Genomic DNA, 24,735 nt, shown 5'->3' with positions numbered 1-24,735 from the left:
AAGTCTGACCGGCTGCTAGTCAGCTTTGCTACAGGGGCAGAGGGTAAGGCCATTTCAAAGCAAACTATTTCCAAATGGACAGCACACTGCATCCATTTCTGCTACAAGCACCATGTAAAACCTACTCCACAGGAGATCAGACCACATTCCACTAGGGCCACTTCCACCTCTACAGCATTTCTCAGGGGAGTCCCTGCCAGGGACATTCTGGAAGCTGCAACCTGGAGTTCTGTACACACCTTCACCAAGCATTACCACTTACCAATCTTTCTAAATCCAGAACAGGATTTGCTACAGCAGTCTTGCAAGGCCTACTAGCCAGCCCTAACACTTGTTCACTGCCTCCACCCTTCCTCAGCTTTGGGAATCAACCCAAGTGTGATGACTGCAACAGCGAAACACGAAGAACATAGTACAGTTGTGTACACGTTCCATAAATGTAATGTTCGAGTGTATTCATTGTTGCATTCCTGGTTTCCCTCCCTCCTGCCCCCTGGCTTTCTCTGTCTTTCTACCTCTCTTCTCTAGGGCCATTCCTAATGGCATTGGTACTTACTTTTTACTGGTGGTGTTTCCCACCATATACTAGCTACCTATATGGGGGTTCCTGACATTTGTGGCAAGAAAAATTGATGTAATGGCTTCGGCTGCATGTTTTATACCCCTGACGACCTGATGTCATGGAAGAATCGACAGCATCCAATGCAGAATCCTAAGACTCTGGTATTCGGCCCGACTGAGGGCTACCTGCCGGCAGATAACCCAAGTGTGATGACTGCAACAGTGAATACACTCGCACATCTACATTTATGGTAAGTGTACACAACTGTACTTCACTTTCCCACCTGCTCTCCCATTCCTTGATCTGCTTTTTAAACTTAGGGTGATTTTAAGCTGCCTACCCTTACTGTAAATTGAGCTTTATAAGCTCCTCCCTGTCTATACTGCTGTTTATATATTGAATTATATGCCTTTCATTGTGCTTATTTTGAAAAAAGTGCATTTTGCCTCTCATCGTCTGTTCTACTGATTTACTTGCTCTGAATTCATTATTTAGCTAGCTAGCTGTTGAATAAGGTAGTGTGTTTTTACTCTGTAGCAAGTATTTTTCTGTGTTTTTTGCATTGAGATCAGTGAATTTTCCATCTAGTGGCAGTGTGCGCTAGCCTGGTCTGTATAGGTTGGAGAAATGCACAAAATTCCTGTATGTAGTTTTATTGACTGTATGGCTTTTTAGTCAGCTTATCTTGTTTTTTTTTTTGTACTTTTATAAATTCAGTACAATTGAGTGGCTCTTTGCTCATTTCTACAAAGCGAAGTACTTTTATTGAATAATCACACTTTTATAAGCTGTATAAAATACACTGCTGTATCTTTTAAGTTTGTTTGTGATGGCATTTCACTTTGGGCACTAATTTACTGTGCTTTTACATTAGGGGGTCTGAAATTACTCATCTAGTGGCAGTAGGTGTTTTCCTGGTCTATCTAAGTTGGAAAAGCACACAAAAGGGCTCTAAGCATAATCATTGTATTGGCTAGAGGGCTGAGTCAGTTTTCTGTATTTCCAGTGGTGGTATACATTCAGCACATTGGCAGTGAGCTGCTCGCCATCCCTATGCCTGTACAGACACAAACATCTGGAAGCATTGCTTATTTTCATTATACTGTGAACGTTTACTGTGCTAGTTACCTTACTGTAGCACCCAAGACTATTGCTGCTCAGAGAGCATCTGATTTTGCACTGGGCAGCATCACTGGTTAGGTTAGCTTCAGATTACATCATGTAAGCACCCTTCCCTCATCCATTTACAAACTCTCCACTCCTATTCCTTTATACATTAGGACCTGCAGCCATGGATGGACACTTTGCTGTCTCTGCATTCAGCTAGGTGGACAATGGGTATCCTGAGGCAGTGTGTTAATTGCCTTTTGTACACAGACGACCACTTAATTCTCAGACAGCTACAGTATGTGAAAGATTGTACAGTGGATATAAAAGGTTTACACGTGTTTGTTAAAATGCCAGGTTTTTATGATAATAAAAAATGAGGCCACAATAAATCATTTCAAATTTTTTCCTACTTTTAATGTGACCTATAACCTGTACAGTTCAGTTAAACAAATTTATTGGTGGAAAAATATAAAAACTAAAAAAATGTACAATAAGCTGGTTGCATAAGTGAGCACGCACTTAAACTAATACTTTGTTGAAGCACTTTTTGATTTAATTACAACATTCAGTCTTCTTGGGTAGGAGTCTATCAGCATGGCACATCTTGACTTGGCAATATTTGCCCACTCTTCCTTGCAAAAGCACTCCAAATCTGTCAGATTGCGAGGGCATCTCTTGTGCACAGCCCTCTTCAGGTCACCCCACAGATTTTCTATTGGATTTAGGTCTGGGCTCTGGCTGGGCCATTTCAAAACTTTATTTTTTCTTCTGGTGAAGCCATTCTTTTGTTAATTTGGATGTATGATTGAGGTCATTGCCGTGTTGAAAGGTGAAATTCCTCTTCATCTTCAGCTTTCTAGCAGACACCTGAAGGTTTTGGGCCAAAAATGACTGGTATTTGGAACGGTTCACAATTCCCTCCACCTTGACTAAAGCCCCAGTTCCAGCTGAAGAAAAGCAACACGAAAGCATGATACTGCCACCACCATGCTTCACTGTGAGGATGGTGATGTTCTTCATGTTTCAGTGCTGCAGTCATTACATTTGGGTAATCTGCTTGCAGATTGCCCTCAGTCGGCCTGATTAACAAAGTCTTGGGTCCTGCGTCGGTTGCTGTCCCTTCTTCCATGACGTCAGGTCGTCAGGGGTATAAAACATGCAAACAACACCATTACTTCAGTCATTCTTGCCGTGCGGTGCCTGAAGCAGAAGCAGTTCGCAAGTGCCGGTCAGCCGACTCCTAAAATTTTCATTTTAGAGTTTCAGAATCGAAGTCTTCAACTAAAAGCTAAGTACCCCATTGGGGAAACTTTTTCTTGCTCCTTCCCGATGTCAGTAAAAGTTAATAATTGCATTACTTGTGGAAAGCAAATACCTCGTAAAGATTTTCATTCGTACTGTATTCCTTGCCTAGGCCCTAATCACGAAGTACCTTGTTGTCGATTTTGTGCTTTATTTAATCAGCACACTATTCGTCATCGGTATATTTTTGCCTCTAAATATTTCGGTTCTCTGTTTAATTATCCAGCAATGTCGTCTGTTAGCCATCCGACTACCGGAATTCTGAAAAAACGCAAAGATAAAGACAGAGACAGGCCGCCGAGGTCCAAAACTACCGATGATACTTCTCCTAAGCCAGTCGCCAGTTCGCCGGTACTCAGTGAGGTGCTTTTGCAGCCCCTGATACCCGCTACTTCTGATTCTCAGGCCTCTACTGAGACCCATTCCGAGTCCGGTATGCCGCGAGATACTTCAAATATGGAACCTGCAGTAGTGTCTACCTTGGATGGGTCTGGAGCCACTGTGCAGGCACCGGCTTCTGAGGGTGTATTCAGGCCTACAGATCTGCATATTAAATCAACGCCTCCTTCATTAATAAGGCCTAAATCTCGATCCATATCTAAAAAACTGACGCCCAGGCCACACGCTCAGGCCTCTATGCCTAAACTAAAAAATGATAACAATGGCTGAAGATCTAATAACTCTAATCAGGGGTGGTAGTCAAACCCCCCCCCCCCCAAGAGGCCTAGGGCTGAGCTTGATTATGAATCTTCTGATCAGGTTCTGTTTTTTCTGATTATTCTGATGACCTGGATTTGTGTTTAACTACATATGAGGATTCTGATGCAGAGAGGACTCTATTCCCTCTGCTTCCCCTCCGGAGGATTTTTTCTTTTGTGGAAACCTTACATATTCTGAGGGAGCTTTTTCACTGGGAAAGCCAGGAATTTTCTGGTTCAAAAAAGAGGCTTAGGGATTTCCTTCTCCTACCTCAGCATAGGTCTTTGGCTATTCCACCTGGACTAGACATTGTTGTTGATGCTTTCTCAGAATCTAGTTTGGCCCCTGATTCCCTGCCTCCTGCTCCCAGTAAACCTGACAGATACTACAGGGTCCCCAAGTCCCATAAGTTCCTTTTCAAAAATCCTATTGCAGATCCAGAGACTACTTCACAGGGGCTCAAGGGCATTAAGGCTTCTACTGCTAAAAATCCTACCCCTTCTGGTAGAGACTCCAGGACGCTGGATAGATGGGGTAAAAAGGTTTATACTTCAGCAACCTTGGCAATTAGAGCTTTAAACTGCCAATTTCATATGTTAAAATATCAGCAACATGTTATTGGACTGCTTAAACAGAAAATTATGTTGATTCTTGACTGTGCGGAAAATAAAGACTTAACAGGATTTAATGCATTCTGCTGAGCAAGTTGGAAAACATACTTTGCAATGTGGATTTGATTCTTTAGAGGCCTCTTGCTGGGCTGCTGTTACTGGGTCTGTGCTCAGAAGGCATGCTTGTCTTAAGGAGCAATCTTTGCCTGATCATGTTAAAGCTAAATTGTTGGATGCTCCTTTAAATCAGGACCGCCTGTTTGGCAACAAGGCTGAAGAAGTTCTTAAAAAGATGGAAGATAAAGCTAAATCTTTGCAAACTGTTAAAGATTTTTTTACAAGTTCAGCCTCCTAGATTTAGTAGACACTGGCCTTCTAAGAATTGGTCCTATCCAGCCCCTTCTAGGTCTTCTCAAGCCAAACTCAGACACAGTAAGTCCCAGGGGGCACACAGAACTAAGCAGTGGGGGGCCTCCAATTCCAAATCTGGGAATAATACGACTCCCCCTATGGTAAACTGTCTCAATGACGTCCTTTTAAAATTTCCAAGCACTTATCAACTGACTGCCGCTTTGGGGGAAAGATTGCTCTTCAAGCAAAGAATTGGGAACTCATTACCCAGGACAAATGGGTGTTAAATATAGTGTCCCAGGGGTACAGATTTCACTTCCACACATTGCCAACACCAAACGGGTGGCCGGACCTACCCCCAAATCAGTGGGCAGAGGCCCAAAAACAAGTACTTCCTCTCTTAAGCATGGAGGCTATTCAGCTGGTACCAGAAGAGAAAAAGGGACAAGGTTTCTACTTGAGACTTTTCCTGGTACCCAGAAAAGACAATTCATGGCGTCCTATCCTGGACCTGTCTACTCTAAACACCTTTCTGGAAATTCCAAAATTCAAGTTGCTGACTCTTCACCAATTACTTCCTATGCTAGGCAAAGATGCCTGGTTGGCAACACTAGATCTAAAAGAAGCATATGTGCACATCCCAATCAGGGAATCTTGCAGAAAATACCTACGCTTCAAAGCAGGCTACACTCACTGTCAGTTCTCTGCACTGCCCTTGGGCTTATCTACTGCGCCCAGGGTATTCACAAAGTGCCTAACTCCAGTGATTGCATTTTGCAGGCAAAGTAGTATTCAATTATACCCATATCTGGACAATTGTCTAATTCAGGCAGAAAGCCAGGACATACTTTTGAATCATCTGGCATTTGTAAAAAGGGTTCTAACTTGTCTGGGGTATACCATAAACGAAAAGAAATCACATCTGTTACCCTGTCAACAAATTACATTCCTGGGAGCAAGCTTGAGTACAACTTCCCAGATGGCTTACCTCACTCCAGAAAAGCAAACTAATTTGACAACCTACTTCAAACAAGTGGCCACAAAAACCCTGCTTAACTGCAAGACAACTACTGCAAGCCTTGGGGTTCATGGCCTCCTGCATTCTTCTAATTCTGTATGCAAGACTGCATATGAGGAAACTACAGTGATATCTAAAAAGCCTATGGAGTCAACATTCTCACAGCCTAGAAACCATGATTCCTATCATACCTTGCCTACGCCTAGAGTTCCTTTGGTGGGCAGAGGCCTGCCACCAAAACAAGGGACTATCTTTCACACCACCCCCTGCCGCCCAAACCCAAAGAGATGCATCAGACTATGCATGCGGGGCTCACGTGGCAGGGAAGTGCATTCAGAGCAAATGGAATCCAAGTCAAATGCACCTGCATATCAATCAAAAAGAAATGTTAGCTGTACGGAATGCTCTGACAGCCTTCAAGGACTACATTCTTCCAGGACAACTAATGATAAAGATGGACAACACCACGGTTATGTGGTACATAAACAAGCAGGGGGTACACATTCTTACCCCCTCTGCAGACTACCCATGGCATTGTGGAACACAGTCTTGAGCTACCAAGTGTACCTTCAAGCTCAATTCCTGCCAGGAAAGTTAAATAGACTGGCAGACGGGCTAAGCAGAAACCTTATGGACCCACACAAGTGGAAACTGGAACCAAAGATTTTCAACATGTTGACAAGCGAATGGAGGAGCCCGGATATAGACCTGTTTGCTTCCCCCAATAACTACCAATTGGACAAATTTTGCACAAGGACTCCCCACAAACAAGCCTGGAAAGTGGATTCTCTGTCCGTCAGCTGGAAAATCCTATCGGTCTATGCCTTCCCCCCGCTGCCTCTGCTCTCCAAAGTACTACTAAAAGTCAAACAGGACAAACTAAGGATGATTTTGATTGCTCCAGACTGGCCGCGCCAACACTGGCACCCCCTCCTGTGCAGTGTGTCATGGTTATCTCCATGGCACCTGCCTCAGACCGCTTCCCTGCTGTCTCAGCAGGAGAACCAGATTCTGCGCCCTCAGCTTTCAACACTGAGCCTTGCAGCCTGGCTAATTACTTAAATTCTCCCTTACCATCCCTCAGCAAACCTGTGATTGATGTCATCTTAGAGGCAAGGAGGCCTAGTACTAGAAAATCTTATGCTGAAAAATGGAAAAGATTCTGTGCCTGGAACCAATCTCAAGGGATGAGCACATCAGCACCCAATTTACCTCCGATTTTATAATACTTAATTGAGATGCTTCACAAGGGCCTGTCTTTTTCCTCCGTTAAAATCCATGCCTCAGCCATTTCAGCTCATTATAACACAGAACCTCCCTTTTTCTCTCATCCACTGCTCAAGCAGTACATCAGAGGGGCCAAAAATTTGAGACCACCCAGGAGAGCTCCAACCCCACTCTGGGACTTTAACTTTGTATTGGAGAAACTCACTCGCCCTCCTTTCGAGCCAGCTGCTACTGCAGACTTAAAATTTATTTCTTGGAAAGCAGCTTTCCTTTTAGCAATCACTTCAGCTAGAAGGGTATCTGAATTACAAGCCCTTATGGCAGTGGAGCCTTTCATCATCTTTCATGCGGGCAGGGTATCACTCAGAACTAATCTATCCTTCATGCCCAAGGTGGTATCCAGTGTGGCTCTAAGTCAGTCCATTCATTTGCCTACCTTGGTACCCACTCCTGCACAATGTGTCACACCTTCCACCATGGCACCTGCCTCAGACACCTTACTTACTGTCTCAGCAGAACAACTAAATTCTGCACACTCAACTCCAAACTTTGAATCTTGCAGCGTGGCAGGTCACCTAAATTCACCCTTAGCATCCCTCAGCAAACTTGTGGTGGATGTCATTTTGGAGGTGAGAAGGCCTAGTGCTAGAAAATCTTATGCTGACAAATTGAAAAGATGCTGTGCCTGGAATCATTCACAAGGAATAAAATCACAGCAGTGCCCAATATTCCTCAGATTTTACAATACTTGACTGAGATGCTTCACAAGGGCCTGTCCTTTTCTTCCATTAAAATCCATGCCTCAGCCATTTCAGCTCATTACAACACAGAACCTCCCCTCTTCTCTCATCCTCTGCTAAAGCAGTATCTCAGAGAGGCCAAAAACTTAAGACCACCCAGGAGAGCTCCAGCCCCTGCCTGGGACCTCAATTTTGTATTGGAAAAACTCACTCTCCCTCCTTTCGAGCCAGCTGCTACTGCAGACTTAAAATTTCTCTCCTGGAAAACAGCTTTCCTTTTAGCAGTCACTTCAGCTAGAAGGATTTCTGAATTACAGGCTCTTATGGCAGTGGAGTCTTTCATTATTTTTCATGTGGACAGGGTGTCTCTCAGGACCAATCCATCCTTCATGCCTAAGGTGGTATCCAGTGTGGCTCTTAATCAGACCATTCATTTGCCAACTTTCTTTCCCAATCCACAGAAAAAGGGGGAGCGGATTCTGCATTCATTGGATGTACACAGACAACTTAGATTTTACTTAAACAGGACAAAATCTCTAAGAAAATCTGAACTACTGGTGTCATTTGCTGCAGGGGCAGAGGGAAAGGCTATTTCAAAGCAGACTATTTCCAAATGGATAAGCCATTGTATTCATTTCTGCTATATGCACCATTGTAAAACTATCCCCCAGAGGATCAGATCTCATTCCACCAGGGCTGCATCTACTTCTACAGCCTTTCTCACAGGTGTTCCTACCAGAGACATTCTAGAAGCTGCTACCTGGAGCTCAGTTCATACGTTCACCAAACATTACCATTTTCCTTTCTTCTCTAAATCCAGAGCTGGCTTTGCCTCTGCTGTCCTGCAGGGCCTTATAGCTGGTCCTAATGCTGTATAAATTCATCCTCCCAACCATAGCTTTGGGAGTCTACCCAAATGTAATGACTACCACAGTGAAACATGAACATAGTTCAGTTGTGTGCACTTACCATAAATGTAGATGTTAGTGTATTCACTGTTGCAGTCCTGGTTACCCTCCCTCCAGCCCTCTGTTTTTCTCTTACTATACCTCTAGTTTCTTTTACTATGCCTAAAAGCCTTTTTGGTGTAATTGCTTTTGTTTGTTTTGTTTGGAGGTATATTTTTTGTGTTTTTAATCTATATATATATATATATATATATATATATATATATATATATATATATATATATATATGTATATATAAAATCTATTGCTCCCCATTTGGGGGGCACCTGACATCTGAGGCAAGAAAAACTGATGTAATGGCGTCGGTTGCATGTTTTATACCCCTGACGTCATGGAAGAAGGGACAGCAACTGACGCAAGACCCAAGACTTTGTTAATCAGGTCGACTGAGGGCAACCTGCCAGCAGATTACCCAAATGTAATGACTGCAACAGTGAATACACTCGAACATCTACATTTATTGTAAGTGTACACAACTGTACTTTACTGGTGGTGTGGCACAGGGCTCAGTACTGGGGCCACGCCTATTTTGAATATACTTCTCTGATATCAAGGCAAATGTGAAGGGCCTCTTCATGACAGGTTACAGATGACTGCAAGCTTGGGCAGTTATTGAATTCCCCAACAGTGTAGACATCCTTCGTGGGGGGGGGGGGGACTTGATCAGATAAAGAATTGGTTCCAGAACCATGGCCTAAAACTAAATGCAAAAAAAAAAAAAAAAAAGCATTATCCTACCCTTTGGGAAGTTGAATACCCCTGTAACAAGTATTTTTTGCAGCACTCACCTGCTATTCTTGTACTTTTAATGCTTTAAGTTGTTGTTGTTGTTTGTCATTTCGGCTTTTCCCGGTTAGGGGTCACCACAGCAGAACTCCGGTCTGCTAATGATTGGCAGTCGATTTTTTTATGGTGCCGAGTTGCCAGCCCAACGCCCATTCACGCATGTCTGTCGGAGGCCACTCGTCCGCTGGGAGGACATACAGACTCCACACAGAAGGCATTCCAGCCGAGAAACGAACAGAAGAACCTCTTGCTGTGAGGCAACAATGCTACCACTCTACCACCGTGGCTTATTTCATAAAAATTGAGACTCCTTAATAAAATGCATGGATCGTAATATTTCAGAGTGATTTATTTTTCTTTTATACCAGTAGTTTTACCAAGTCAGATGATATTCATAATTGAATGAACGGATAGCTCTTCACTTGCAACATTGATCCTTTTAAGGGTCAATAACACAAACAAGTTTAATAAGTTATAGTATCCATATGATACAGGCAAGGAGAGCTTTAGAGTGCATTCTTCCCTGTGGAATTATCTGCATTTTTTTCATCGCAACTCCGTTAATGGCAAAAAAATCTTTTCTTGTACCAACCAATGATACATATTTTGTCTGCTTCTCAAAAGCAATCTACTTGTAAAATGGAAACGCTTTTCTGTGTTGTCCATGGAATAAAGCTTCCTTTTCTGCCTCCAGTCCAGAAGTTTTATAACTTCTTTCAAGTCTTTGTGAGGCAGGATCTCATTAGTCTCTTATTGAAGTACAACTGGCATCCATTTCTGATTTTTGTGTAGTATTCCAAAACTGTTACCTGCCTTTAAAAAAAAAATTAGTGCAGCCTTTCTCAGAGGTTTATTTCTTCTGTTGTCCTAGTACATGATTCCGCTCCTCTGTGGGACCTTAATTCTGTACTAGAAGCTCTAACACAACATCTCTTTGAGCCAGCTGCTGCTGCTACTTTTGGCTTTTCCCGGTTAGGGGTCGCCACAGCGGATCACCTGTCCGCTCATGATTGGCAGTGGAGTTTTACGGTGTCGAGTTGCCAGCCTGGCGCCAAACTTTCCACAGAAGACACACATGCACGCACTCACACCTATGGCCAATTTAGAGTGTCCAATCCACCTACAGCATGTCTTTGGGATGTGGGAGGAAACCGGAGCACCCGGAGGAAACCCACGTGACCACAGGGAGGACATGCAGACTCCGCACAGAAAGCACCCCAGCCGAGGACTAAACCGGAGAATCTCTTGCTATGAGGTGTCAGCACTAACCACTGTGAGCCAGCTTCTTCTAATTATCTTAAATTATATTGTGTAAAACTATTGGTTGCAGTTGCACATCTCGTCTTCCAATCAGTCCTACTTAGTATTTCACAAGGTTAAGGTCACCCTGAGGACCAACCCATCGTATGACAGTAACCACCAATCCAAATTAGGTAATACATTTACCAATATTCTTCCCCAACCATTCCAACAAGAGAGAGTAAGGACAGCTCTGGTTCTATCTCTACAGAACCAGAACATTCTGGAAGGATGTTCAGTTATTCGTGTTCTTTGCCATAAGTAAAATGGATAAGATAAGCAAACATTACCTTTGCATAATTTTCAGAACTAAAAGACTTGACCTATCAAACCAGGAGCTCATTCCACAAGATCTGTTGCAGTCTCCACTGCATTTCCCAGAAATTCTTTGGTGGATTTATTTATGTACACTTTGTTGACCACGTTAATCCCACTTGGCAGTGGCTTCTCTTCCAGGGAAACCTAAGATGGCATTCATACTGACCAGAGGAACTTTGGCAAGGCCACCAGGGAACTTCCATCTTCATTTCAGTATGTGCCGTGGGATTTTCTACAGCCACCTGAGCAACCACCAACTCAGGCAGATGGTGCCTTGGTTTAACATCTCATACAAAGAACAGCTCACACAGGAGTGCTTCTGTCCTGTTTTGCTGCACTGCATCTTCAAGAATAGAAAATTAATCCAACTACCTGGTGTGAGAATAAAACCTTATGCACCAGAGGCGAGTGTGGTACTTGTTAAGCTACTGAGACTGTATGAAATATGTGCTGCAGCAGCATGGTCTCTGTTGCATACCTTTGCCAAGGTTCATAAATTGGATATCTTATCTGAAGAACTTTCACTGGAGCTTCATTTCTGAAAGGTATTTTGTCCTGATTCTGCAAAGAAAACTGGTAGCTTTGATTTTCCATCAGGACAGTTGGATGGATGAAGCAGGATATAGAAGATGATCATGTTTCACTATTGCAGTCCTGACTTGTGAGATTTCCTGCTGTAGAAGCCCTTGGCTGGCTTGACTACCAGAGTAAAAATCTCCCTCCCCTAAGTCTGGCGGGCACCCTACCCTGACGTCAGTATGCTTTGGTATAAAAGAAGCCAATCAACACCATGACATCAGTCTTTTCTTGCCATCGGAGCCTGAATCAGTGTTTCAGCGCATGGGTCAGTCCATACTAGAAAGAAGACCTCTAAAGTTAAGTACCTTGTTGGGAACTCTTTCTTGCTTTAACTCAAGTCAGATAAGGTTAACAATGCTCTCCGCTGTTGTAAGCAAATCCCACATCGAGACTTTCATTCATTGTGTCACCTGTCTAGGGCCAGATCATGACATCCCTAGTTGCCGTATTTCCGTCTTTCCGTCTGTTTAAATTCTAGGGTTATTGGGTGTAGGGCTTGAAATCTTAGCTAGGCATCTTAATCTGCCATCTTCCTCACATCGTTTGATGGCTTCCACCAGTCATTCCAAGATTCCCCAACCTTCGGAAGGACAGGGAAAAAAGACCCAAGCTTAGGGCCTCTGATGACAACAGCTCACTATGTCTGCCAGTCCCCCAAGGCTCATTATCGCTGAGGAAAGTGAGGCACTTTTGCAACCCCCTTCTGTGACCGAGGCAGTGGGGCAGACCTCTGTCGAGATCCGTACGGAATCGGACATGCTGTCAGGTCCCTCAGCTTCTGCACAGGCCTTGACTTTCAGTTTGTCAGTTGGGTCCAAAGTTGCTCAGCAGACCTCTACTTCCGACGAGCGATCTTTTACTGGCGACATTCCTTTAAGGCGCCAGCCTGCATCAGTTCTGCCTTACAAAGAGACTGGCATCAGGATTGTGGATGTACCTAGGCCCAAGGCAGAAGCTATCCCCAAGAAGGGTTCTGCCTCAGGTCCTATGCCTAGGCCTACTAGTTCCCATGTTATAGAATATCAGCTAGACCTGGTCAGGTTAGCTGAAGATCTTATTTCTTTAGTCAGAGCTAGGCAACCCCCTTTGGAGTCTTCCCCAGGGAAAAGGAAGAGGGGGCCTAACCTGAAGTTTTCTCTGAACCTCATTTCAGATGAGGTTTCTGACCAGGTGGGAGAATACCTTTGGGGGGGGGGGGCCTTCCTTAAGATTCAGCTTTTGAAGAGAATCTGTCTTCAGCTTCACCTCCTGAAGACATAATTTTTAGGGAAACACTCCATGCCATGATGAAACATTTCCATTGGGAGGCACAGGAATACCCACAATCTAAAAAGAGGGTTAGGGAGTTCCTCGGAACACAAACCTTTGGCTGTTCCTCATGTATTTGGATGTGGTAGAGGATGTTTTTATAGACTTTTCAAGAATCCAGATTCTCTATCTCCAGCTCCTCTAAAACCAGACAGGTTTTACAAGGTGCTGGACTTTCATAAGTACCTTTTGAAAAAACCCTCTGCTGATCCAGAGGTCATCACTCCAGGTCCCCAAGGGAGCAAAAGCCAACTCTTCAAAAAAATAAAACTTTACATGCCGACAAAGAAAGCAGGGCCCTTGATAAGTCTGGTAAAAGTCTACACTTCTGCTACCTTAGCCATGAAGGCCCTTAACTGCCAGCTTCATATGATAAAATACCAACAAAGTTTTTTAGATAAATGAAACAAAAGATATCTTCCTGGAGGACAAATACATTTCCAATGAATTGTTGGATCTTTGCCATTCCAGTTCCCAGGTGGCTTGACACTCATTACACTGCGACTATGATGCTATGGAGGTCTCTACTCGAGCTGCTGTATCTAGTTCTGTCATTAGGATGCATGCTTGGCTTAGGGAAAGGACCCGGCCAGACCATGTCAAATCCAAATTTTTAGATGCACCCCCTGGATAAGAACTTCCTCTTTGGACCAAAAGCTGAGTCTGTGATCACAAAGATGGAAGATTAAGCAAAATCTATGCAAACTGTTAGGGACTTCCTCCAAGTTCAGCCTTGTGAGTTTAGTAAGAATTTTCCCACTAAACACTGGTCCTTTCCCTCTCAATCAAAAAGTGGCCTAAGGAAACCCTGGAGAGAGAGAGAGGCCTCAAAGGCATCATCAATCACAAAGGCCCAGGCAGTGGTCCTCAGAATCCCCAAGGCAAGGGAGTTCTAGGCCGCAGAGCCCTGGCAGAGAGCAGCAATTACTCTTCCTTTCTCCTATTCACCCACTCCACCCCTTCCCCTCCAGAAAAGATAGGAGAAAGGGTATCCCTTTTCAAAGAGAATTGGTTCCTCAGTACTTCAGACAAGTGAGTTCTGAAAGTTCTCAGATGGTTACAGGCTCACTTTCAAAGAGCCATTAAGATACTCCGGTTACCTAAATATTCCACAAAATCAAAGAACAGAGGCCCTCTCTTAGATTCACAACCTATACTCACAAGGCTTATTGGAGCCGGTAACAGAACACCAAATAAGGAAGATGTTCTATTTCCAGGCTTTTCCTGGTTCCCAGAAAGAAAGGCTCTTGGCACCCTATTCTAGACGTGTCTACCCTCAATCAGTCCCTGGTGGTACCAAAATTCAAAATGTTGACTTGTCAGAAATTTCTTCCCATGATAGCCCCTCAGGCCTTAATGGTCACCTTAAAACTAAAAGATTTTCTTCCCATGATAGCCCCTCAGGCCTTAATGGTCACCTTAAAACTAAAAGATGCTTACTTACACATTCCTACAGAGGAGTCGTCTTTGTTTCAGAGCAGGTACCCGTCACTTTCAATTCTCTGGACTGACCTTTGGCTTGTCTACTGCACCCACGGTCTTTGTGATCACCTTCTGCAGAACAAGAGGGATCCAAATTACCCTAGCTAGACGACTGCCTCATTCAAGCCATGAGCCGGTCAAAGCTCCTGAAGGATCTGGCCTTCACTGAAGACCTCCTTACCTCCTTGGTATTCACCTTAAATCTTTGTAAATCCAACATGGACCCATCCACCAGGATACTTTTCCTGGGGGCTCTTGTGGATTCCTCTCTTCAAAAGGCCTTCCTCCCAGCAGAAAAGGTCTCCATGAATCGGTACTTCCAAAACATTATGCAGAGACAATGCCTCTTAGCCAGGGAATTCCTCAAAGCATTAGGCTACATGGCATCTTGTATCCTCATGATCCCTCCGGCCAGGATACACATGAGGAAGCTCCAGTGGTACCAGCACTCGCATTCCCTGGAGACAGAAATCCAGTTAATCCCTTGCCTCAAGGAGGAATTTGAATGGTGGACACGAGCATGTGTCCAGAACCTGAGTCTCCCCTACAGGTTCACCCCTCAGAGGCAAACCTTAACCACAGTTGCTTCAGAGGTCGCCGGGGGGGGCTCATTTCCAGCACCTTCAATCCCAAATCAGATGAGGAAAATCAGTACAGACACAAGCACATAAATTGGAAAGAACTGATGGTAGTTCAAAAGGACCTAGTAACTTTCAGAGAACAGTGGAAACAAGGGGTCCTGCTTGTCAAAAGAGATGACACCGCAGTCATGTGGTTCGTAAACTAGGATGCACTCACTCTTAACCTTTTGGTTGACTAGCTCTGCAGGTCTGGGAGACAGCTCACTCTCTGGGGTTGCACCTCATGGCACAGTACCTCCCCGGGACTCAAAACACTCTAGAAGATCATGTGAGCAGGAACTTGATGGATCCCCATGAGTAGCATCTGTATCTGGAAACATTTCTTAGCATAGTCCAGACAAGGAGATCCCCATAGACTGACCTCTTTGCCACCAAAGAAAATGCTTAACTGTTCCAGGAGCTAACTTACCCACAGCCTTGAGAACATATGCTTGCTCTTTCCTTTGGAGCCAACTTTTCCTTTATGCCCCCCTTCTTCCCCGGGTCCTCCTTAAAATCAGGGAAGAAGGCCCAAGGGTCATTCTGATAGCCCCAGAGTGGCCCAGGCAGCACTGGTATCCTCTGTTACCAATGAAAATCCATGGCAGTTTCAGTGGATAATGGACCTTTTGATTGAGGAAAGGGGAGGTCTGTGCATCCCAATCTACAGACTCTCAAGTTCTCAGCCTGGATAATTCCCAAAATACTCCTTTGAGCCTGTCCTAAGCAGACAAGTTCAAAATATTCTCAAGGAGGCTAGAAGGCGTAGTACTAGGAAATCATACTCAGCCAAGTGGAAAAGGTTTTCCTTTTGGTGTGAGCAGCAAGGCCTTAATCCTAACTCGGCCAATGTCTCTTCCATTTTAGATTACCTGGCTCCCTTGGTTGACAGAGGCCTATCCTTTTCTTCCATCGGAATTCACTCCTCTGCCATTTTCTGGCATTTCAGCCCACAATACCTATTCTTCCTCCTGTCTTTCCCACCCCCGATGAAACATTTAAACATTTCCTTAGGGGAGTGATTCACTTCAGACAAGCCCACCCAGGAGCAGACCCAGGAGACAGCCCACTCCTCAATCGGACCTCAATTTTGCTCTAGCAAAGTTGACACTACCCCCCCCCCCCCGAACTAGCAGCTTCTGCTGAATACTTGACTTGGACAGACAGCTTCGCTACTATCGTGACAGAACTGAATCTTTCAGAAAATCAGACCAATTCTGGCTCCTTTGCCGTTGGCTCTGAAGTGGATCGCTTACTGCATTTCCTTTTGTTATAACCATTGTGGTAAAAAGCTAGGACCATTGATACCTCTGCTGCTTTCCTGAAAGGAGTCCCTACCAAAGACATTTTGGAAGCTGCTACCTGATCATTTGTACATACCTTTACCAAATATTATCACTTGTCTGTATTCACCAAGTCTAGAGCAAGATTTGCCACTGCCATCTTGCAGGGCATCCTCTCTTCCCCATAATCTACCTTCCACACTCATCTCAGCTTTGGGAATTATCCCACAAATGAGGACTGCAACAGTGAAACACAACGAACTTACTACAGTTGTGTACATTTACCATAAATGTAGATGTTTGAGAGTATTCACTGCTGCAGTCTTGCTTCCCTATTTTACCTACAGTAGTAATCTGCTTCTGTCTTCACTATCAAGAGGACACCCCGGGTGTTTACCCCGCAAGACCCTTTTTCTTTCTTTGACCCTTGCTTATGGTTCATCCTGGGGGGCTTCTACCTTCCAGACGGCAAGAAAAAACTGATGTCATGGTGTCTGCTGGCTCCCTTTATACCCAAGTGTACTGACGTAAGGGTAGGACATCTGCCAACCTTAGGGGGAGGGAGATTTGTACTCTGGTAGTTGAGCTGGCCAAGGGCTTCTGCAGCAGGAAATCCCTCAAGTCAGGACTCCAACAGTGAATACACTTGAACATCTACATTTATGGTAAGTATACACAACTGTACTTCATGTACTGGCCATAATGCTGGATCTTTTTCATGCCAGTCCATCCAGTACAATTTCCCTCCCTCCATCCCCCTTCCAAATTGTTATCTTGTTTCAAAGTACAGTTTGTTTGGAGACTTCTCTATGTCACCAAGTCTGTAACATATGTCCTTTCTGTTTATTGGGCAAACATGATTTGACGTTACTGAGGGCACAAGAGAATTGTGAGAAGAAAAATCTGAAGCAACTTGAGGCTAGGAACACTAGCAGATGGCTAGATTAGCTCCAACAGGTGGTTTGTTTCTCAGCAGTTCTGGCAGTTGGACTGGAATGAAAATGATCCAGCTTTGTGATGACTGACTAATTTCTATTTTGTCCATATGCCTGTTAAATGGAAAAGTATTTTTAAATTTTATCTTGATTCATGTTGAATTGAAGTTGCATAAGAAAAAAGAATAACCTGAAGATCCCTTGGTGTGTAGGTATCTTATGCATTCATAAATCACAGCAGCACACAGTAGAAGAGCTGTAATTGTTTATTTACTACAGAGTTGTTTAACTTTTAGTTGTGGGGAATCTGAAAAAGCAAGTAGCATCTTAGCAGTTAATACAAAAACAAGACTGGTCATATTGCATTAAGCATCTTTGTGTATGTAATTAATTGTCATTTATTTGTGTGCAGGTTGTACAGCATTGTGTTAGCTGCCTTGGAGCTGTGGTGAACAAAGTCACACACAACTACAAGTTTGTTTGGGCCTGTTTTAATAGGTATTATGGTAAGTCAGACACCTGTAAGTATAAATTAACTATATGCAAAAGTTTGCTTTAGCTTCATGTATCTCAAGTTACCATGGTAATATTTGTTCTGTTTTAGGTGCCCTTGCTAAATTAAAAGCTCAACACCAAGAGGACCCAAACAGTCCCATTGTTACTGCAAATAAGCCTGCCCTTCTTAGATCACTTTTTACTGTTGGAGCACTTTGTCGACACTTTGATTTTGACCAAGAAGAATTCAAAGGCAATAGTAAGGTAACACTTTTTTGTGGGGAATAAGTGAGGTGAGTGAGCGACTTTTTGTGGGACTGTACTTGTTATGAATTCAGGGATGTAAAATTAATTTATTGTTGATGTTTTATAAAGTTAACGGATGCAAGTTCTGAATTTGTTGTGCAGTTAGTGTTGTTTCTAGTAAACCCTGGTTTCTTTGTTTTAAGATTACATATAGCTTCAGAGATGCAGTGGATATAACTCACTTAGTTCATTGTAAAGCACACTTCCCTGAGGTCAAACTTGTGTCCAGAAATATATATCTATATATATATATGTGCAGAAAAAGGACCTTGTTTCAGTGATGTAGTCTCTTTGGACTTTGTTTTGGAGGTAGAGCTTAGTGTTCAAGCTTTTCTTGTCTGTCATTGGTTACCCTTGACGCCACTGAAGGGAGCAAAAGGTTGTTGGTCCAACATAGACTGCTTTGGTAGGATGTATTTTGAGTGCTTTGTGGCAGGTAAAAGAACACATGCAGGCATCCTCTGTTCCGGAGTATCTTTTTATACAGACAGCATGGGCTTTATTATGTTTGGTTGGGTTCAGATAAGTTCAGGAATTTTAAAAGCTTTAATTGAACATTGCCCTGGATCATGTCTTAAAAAACATGTAGTCAAGCCATGGATCCTCCCAACATTTGGTACCCCTAGTGGAGAGAAGGCCATTAGGGACCTAATGGATCCAATATGCAGGAGGAATAAGGCTTGAACTCTGCTGCTGCTTCTAGGTTTGACTGGTACTGTGAATATTCACTGATGTCCTTCTTTTCATATGCTGCAGTATTCATAACATAAAGGAGTCTGCCTCCGGCGGATTCGTATGTTTTGCTAGTATCCAAAAGTCTTCATGCTATTGCAAAGTATGTGTTACGCCGCATCAACATAATGCATACGTCAGCCATAAAGAAATGTCAGGTATAGAGAGGACGTCAGCATGCACCTACCTCAGAGCATTTCTGCCACCTGTCCAATCGCCTGCTCCAGACGTTCGCTCACCAGAACTGTTATGTTCCAGTTACCAAATAACTAGCGTTGTTTTTTTTTCTTTAGAATTTTTGCTGCTGTTTGTTTGTTGGGTTGATATCAACTAGGAAGGGCAAGTGTCAGTGTGGAAGGCAGATTCCACATAGACACCCATGATGTTCTTCGTGTTTCACTGTTGCAGTCATTACATTAGGGTAATCTGCTGGCAGGTTTGCCCTCAGTCGGCCTGAATTCCAAAGTCTTTGGTCCTGCATCAGTTGCTGTCTTCTCTTCCATGACGTCAGGTCGTCAGGGGTATAAAACATGCAGCCGACGCCATTTTCTTCAGTCTTTCTTGCCGCGCGGTGCCCGAAGCAGAAGCATTTCGCAAGTGCAGGTCGGCCGACTACTGAAATATTCGTGTTTTAGTTTCAGAACCGAAGTCTTCAATAAAGCTAAGTACCCCGTTGGGGAAACTTTTTTCTTGCTTTTTACGGATGTCAGAAAAAGTTAATAATTGTATTACTTGTGGGAAGCAAATACCTCATAAGGATTTCCATTTATACTGTATTCCTTGCCTAGGCCCTGATCACAATGTGCCTGGCTGTCGGTTTTGTGCTAAATTTAACCAACGCACTATTAAGCGTCTGTATATTTTTGCATCTAAGTATTTTGGAAACAGATTTAACTACCCAGAGATGTCGTTAAAATAGCAATCCGACTACCAGAGTACATAAAAACCGCAAAGAAAAGGACAGAGAAAGGCAGTCAAGATCCAAAACCGATGACAAAGCTTCTCTTAAGCCAGTCGCCGGTACTCAGTGAGGCACTTTCGCAGCCCCTGATACCCGCTACCTTCGAGTCGCAGGCCTCTATTGACACCCATGTGGATTAAGGCATGCCGCAAAATACTCAAGTTATTGGACCGACGGATGTATCTCCCTCAGGTCTGGAGCCGCTGAGCAGGCACCGGCTTCTGAGGGTGTATTCAGACCTCAACATTTTTATATCAAACCGATGAAAGCTGCAAAACCAAAGGCAAAGACACCTTCTAAAACTAAAAAACCAACGCATGAGCCACATGCACAGGCCTCTATGCCTAAAAAACAGATGATCAAAATGGCCGAAGACCTTATTACCGTGATCAGGGGTACCCATCCCCCCCTCCTGATAAGAGGCCTAGGCAAGACACTGGCTATGAATCTTCAGATCAGGTTTCTATTTCTTCCGATTCCTCTTCTGATCAGGAATTATCTTTACCTCCCTATGAGGATTCTGATGCTGAGGAGTCTATTCCATCTGCGTCTCCTCCTGAGGATTATTCATTTGGAGAAACCTTGCATACTTTGAGGGAGCATTTTCACTGGGAGAGTCAAGACTTCTCAGAATCAAAAAAGAGGCTCAGGGATTTCCTCCTTCTCCCTCAGCACAAGCCTTTAGCCATTCCCCCTGTGTTAGACATTGTGGATGATGTTTTTTCGGAGTCAAGCCTGACCCCTGACTGCTTACCTCCAGCTCCCAGTAAGCCTGACCGGTATTACAGGGTGCCCGACTCTCATAAATTTTTATTTAGAAACCCTGCTGCTGATCCTGAAACTATTTCACAGGGCCCAAAGGGAGCCAAGTCCTCAACAGCAAAAAAACCCTACCCCCTCTGACAGAGACTCAAGGGCTCTGGACAGATGGGGAAAAAAGGTTTATACATCTGCAACCTTGGCAATCAGGGCCTTAAACTGTCGATTTCATATGCTTAAGTACCAGCAACATGTTATGGGATTGCTGAAACAGAAAATGTTGATTTCAGAATGTGCAGAAAATAAGGACTTGCAGGAATTATTGCATGCAGCTGAACAAGTTGGAAAGCATACTTTGCAATGTGGTTTTGATTCTTTAGAGGCCTCCTGCAAGGCCACAGTTACTGGATCTGTGATTAGGAGGCATGCATGGTTAAAGGAACAAAATTTGCCTGATCATGTTAAAGCTAAATTGTTATATGCACCTTTACAACATGATTCTCTGTTTGGTATTATGGCAGAAGAGGTTTTAAACAAAATGGAAGACAAAGCTAAGTCTGTGCAAACTGTTAAAGATTTCTTACAAGTACAGCCACCTAGATTCAGTAGGTACTGGCCTACAAAAAATTGGTCCTTTCCTGTGTCAGACAGAGCTCAAAGGGGAAAATCCAGACACCCTAAGGGTTCCAGGTACCAGGCTCAAGACTCATACAAGTCAAAGCAATGGGGCGCATCCACCTCCAAATCTGGGGGAGATAAAGCGCAAACCTACAGAAAGCAATCCCAATGACTTCCCTCTGCCTACACCAAGCACTTATCTTTTGGCAGCACCCATAGGGGGAAAATTAGCACTTTTTTCTCAAAATTGGCAGTTGTTAACCCAGGACAAGTGGGTACTGAACATCGTATCACAGGGATACAGGTTCCATTTCCACACTCTGCCAATGACAAGTGGTTGGCCAGACCTGCCAAAAAACCAATGGGCAGAGGCTCAGAAACAGGTTACGTCCCTCATGGCTATGGGGGCCATTCAGACAGTACCAGAACAGGAAAAAGGACAAGTTTTTTACTCAACTGTTCTTGGTACCCAGAAAGGACAAGGCCTGGCAGCCAGTACTGGATTTATCAATTTTGAACACATACCCGGACATTCCAAAGTTCAAAATGCTCACTTTGCAACAGCTTCTGCCCATGCTGGGCAAGAATGCTTGGCTGGTGACTTTAGACTTAAAAGAGGCATACCTGCATGTCCCAATAAGACAGTCATGCAGAAGATACCTCAGATTCAAGGCTGGCGTAATGCATTACCAATTCTCTGCACTGCCCTTTGGCTTATCCACTGCGCCCATGGTCTTTAGAAAGTGCCTGGCACCAGTAATTGCATTTTGCAGACAAAAGTAGTATTCAGATATATCCTTACTTGGACGACTGTCTCATTCAAGCAGAGAAGGACGACACTCTTCTACGACACATGGCATTTGTGAAAAGGCTTCTAACATGCCTAGGGTACACAATAAATGAAAAGAAATCACATCTGGGTACCCTCTCAAAAGATAACATTCCTGGGTGCAAGCTTGCATACAACTGCCCAGATGGCTTACCTCATGTCAGACAAACATAAGGCAACTGACTACTTACTTCAAACTGATGGCAACAAAAATCCAGTCGTCTGCAAGACAAATTCTGCAGGCTCTGGGCTTCATGGCATCCTGCATCCTACTAATTCCATATGCAAGACTGCATGTGAGGAAACTTCAGTGGTACCTAAAAAGTTTATGGAGTCAACATTCACAAAGTCTGGAAACAATGATTCCTCTCATCCCCTGCCTGCAGCAGGAGTTTCTGTGGTGGGCAAAGGCCTATCACCAAAACATGGGACAGCCATTCACTGTACCCCTTGCCAGCCAAACCTTAACAACCGACTCTTCAGATTATGCCTGGGGGGGGCACATGGCAGGAAGATGCATTCAGGGCATATGGGCACCAAATCAAATGCATCTACATATCAACCAGAAAGAGATGCTAGCTGTTCAAAATGCCCTAACAGCCTTCAAGGACTTACTTCATCCAGAACAACTACTGATAAAGACGGACAACACCACAGTCATGTGGTATATAAACAAGCAAGGGGGCACACACTCATACCACCTTTGCAGATTAGCCATAGCATTGTGGGACACAGCTTTGACCTAGTTCAATTCCTGCCAGGAAAACAGAACACTCCGGCGGACAACTTTAGCAGAAACCTTATGGATCCTCAGGAGTGGAAACTAAATCCACAAGTATTCAGCATGATAACAGAGAAATGGGGGAGCCCAGACATAGATCTATTTGCCTCTCCTCAAAATTATCAATTGAAAAGATTTTGCACAAGGACGTATCACAGATAAGCATGGAAAGTGGACGCCCTATCCTTCAGTTGGAAAAAACTGTCAGTTTACGCCTTTCCTCCTCTGCCACTTCTACCCAAGGTCCTCCTAAAAGGCAGACAAGAGAAGCCAAAGATGTTATTAATTGCCCCGGACTGGCCCCGCCAATATCGGTACCCAATCCTAAGGAACTTGTCTCAATACCCAGCTTGGACCTTGCCTCAAAGACCACAACTACTGTCCCAGCAAAACAATCAGATCCTGCACAATCAACTACAGACTCTGAACCTGGCAGCATGGCTAATCATGTAATCATATGAACAACACCTCTCAGTAAAGCTGTGATGGATGTCATTTTGGAAGCCAGAAGGCCTAGTACTAGAAAATCTTATGCTGACAAATGGAAGAGATTCTGTGCTTGCAATCAAGCACAAGGAACTGATACAGCAGAATCACATATTCCTCCGGTATTACAATACTTAACTGAGATGCTTGACAAAGGCCTATCTTTCTCATCAATCAAAATTCATGCCTCTGCCATTTTGGCTCATTACAATACAGAACCACCAATCTTTTCTCATCCTTTACTAAAACAGTATCTTAGAGGAGCCAAAAATCTAAGGCCTCCTAGAAGATCACCTTTACCTGCATGGGACCTCAATTATGTGTTGGAAAAACTCACCCTGCCTTCATTTGAACCAGCCGCTACCGCTGATTTAAAGTTCTTATCATGGAAGACAGCTGTGTTACTAGCAATTACTTCAGCAAGAAGAGTTTCAGAGCTACAGGCCCTCATGGCTGTAGAGCCTTTTATCATATTTTACCCAGACAGGGTGTCTCTTACGACAAATCCTACTTTTATGCCTAAGGTGATTTCCAGTGTAGCTCTTAACCAAACTATTCATCTGCCAACTTTTTACCCAAATCCGCAGAACAAAGGGGAGAGAATTCTGCATTCCTTGGACATGCACAGACAGCTAAGATTCTACTTGAGCAGGACAAAAGCTCTTAAGAAAATCTGAGCAATTATTAGTGTCATATGCTGCAGGATCAGAAGGAAAGGCTATCTCAAAGCAGACAGTTTCAAAGTGGATAAGCCACTGCATCCGTTTCTGCTACTTACACCATGGTAAACCTGTGCCCAACGGCATTAGGTCTCATTCCACCAGAGCTGCAGCTACTTCGGCAGCCTTTCTCAGAGGAGTACCAACCAAAGACATTCTAGAGGCTGCTACTTGGAGTTCTGTTCACACCTTTACAAAGCATTACCATTTGCCTCTCTACTCTAAGTCCAGGGCAGGCTTTGCCACTGCAGTGCTGCAGGGCCTTATAGCCGCACCTAATGCTGTTTAGCTCCAGCCTCACAACCATAGCTTTGGGATTCTACCCAAATGTAATGACTGCAACAGTGAAACACGAAGAACATAGTACAGTTGTGTACACTTACCATAAATGTAGATGTTTGAGTGTATTCACTGTTGCAGTCCTGGTTACCCTCCCGCCATCCTCCTGTCATTCCACAGTTTATCTTTCCTTCTCTATCTTCTACAACCTATGTGGTGTATTTGCTTGTAGATGAAGGTAAAGTTTATATTGTTGCGCATATATATATATATATATATATATATATATATATATATATATATATATATATATATATATATAAAATATTGCTACCTTTTTGGGGGCACCTGACATCGGGGGCAAGAAAAACTAAAGAAAATGGCATTGGCTGCATGTTTTATACTCCTGACGGCCTGACGTCAAGGAAGAGAAGACGGCAACTGATGCAGGACCCAAGACTTTGGAATTCAGGTCGACAGAGGGCAACCTGCCAACAGATTACCCTAATGTAATGACTGCAACAGTGAATACACTCGAACATCTACATTTATGGTAAGTGTACACAGCTGTA

General features: G+C 43.7%; 2 protein-coding genes across 3 annotated transcripts in view; one reads left to right on the top strand and one right to left on the bottom strand.

The window, feature by feature from the left end:
- Nucleotides 1-24,735, top strand: part of NIPBL (NIPBL cohesin loading factor) — a 4,951,262-nt gene that overhangs the window by 3,833,486 nt on the left and 1,093,041 nt on the right. The window contains exons 35-36 of the mRNA XM_044076429.1: nucleotides 17,611-17,704; nucleotides 17,803-17,957. Of these exons, the coding sequence (XP_043932364.1) occupies nucleotides 17,611-17,704; nucleotides 17,803-17,957 (249 nt within the window). The remainder of the gene's footprint in view (nucleotides 1-17,610; nucleotides 17,705-17,802; nucleotides 17,958-24,735) is intronic.
- Nucleotides 1-24,735, bottom strand: part of IST1 (IST1 factor associated with ESCRT-III) — a 1,439,276-nt gene that overhangs the window by 1,002,989 nt on the left and 411,552 nt on the right. The window lies entirely within an intron of this gene.

This window comes from Protopterus annectens, chromosome 1.part0, assembly GCF_019279795.1.
Source record: "Protopterus annectens isolate FY-2018-M chromosome 1.part0, PAN1.0, whole genome shotgun sequence".
NCBI classification, from domain to species: Eukaryota; Metazoa; Chordata; order Ceratodontiformes; family Protopteridae; genus Protopterus; species Protopterus annectens.
This window is presented reverse-complemented; position numbering and strand designations above follow the sequence as displayed.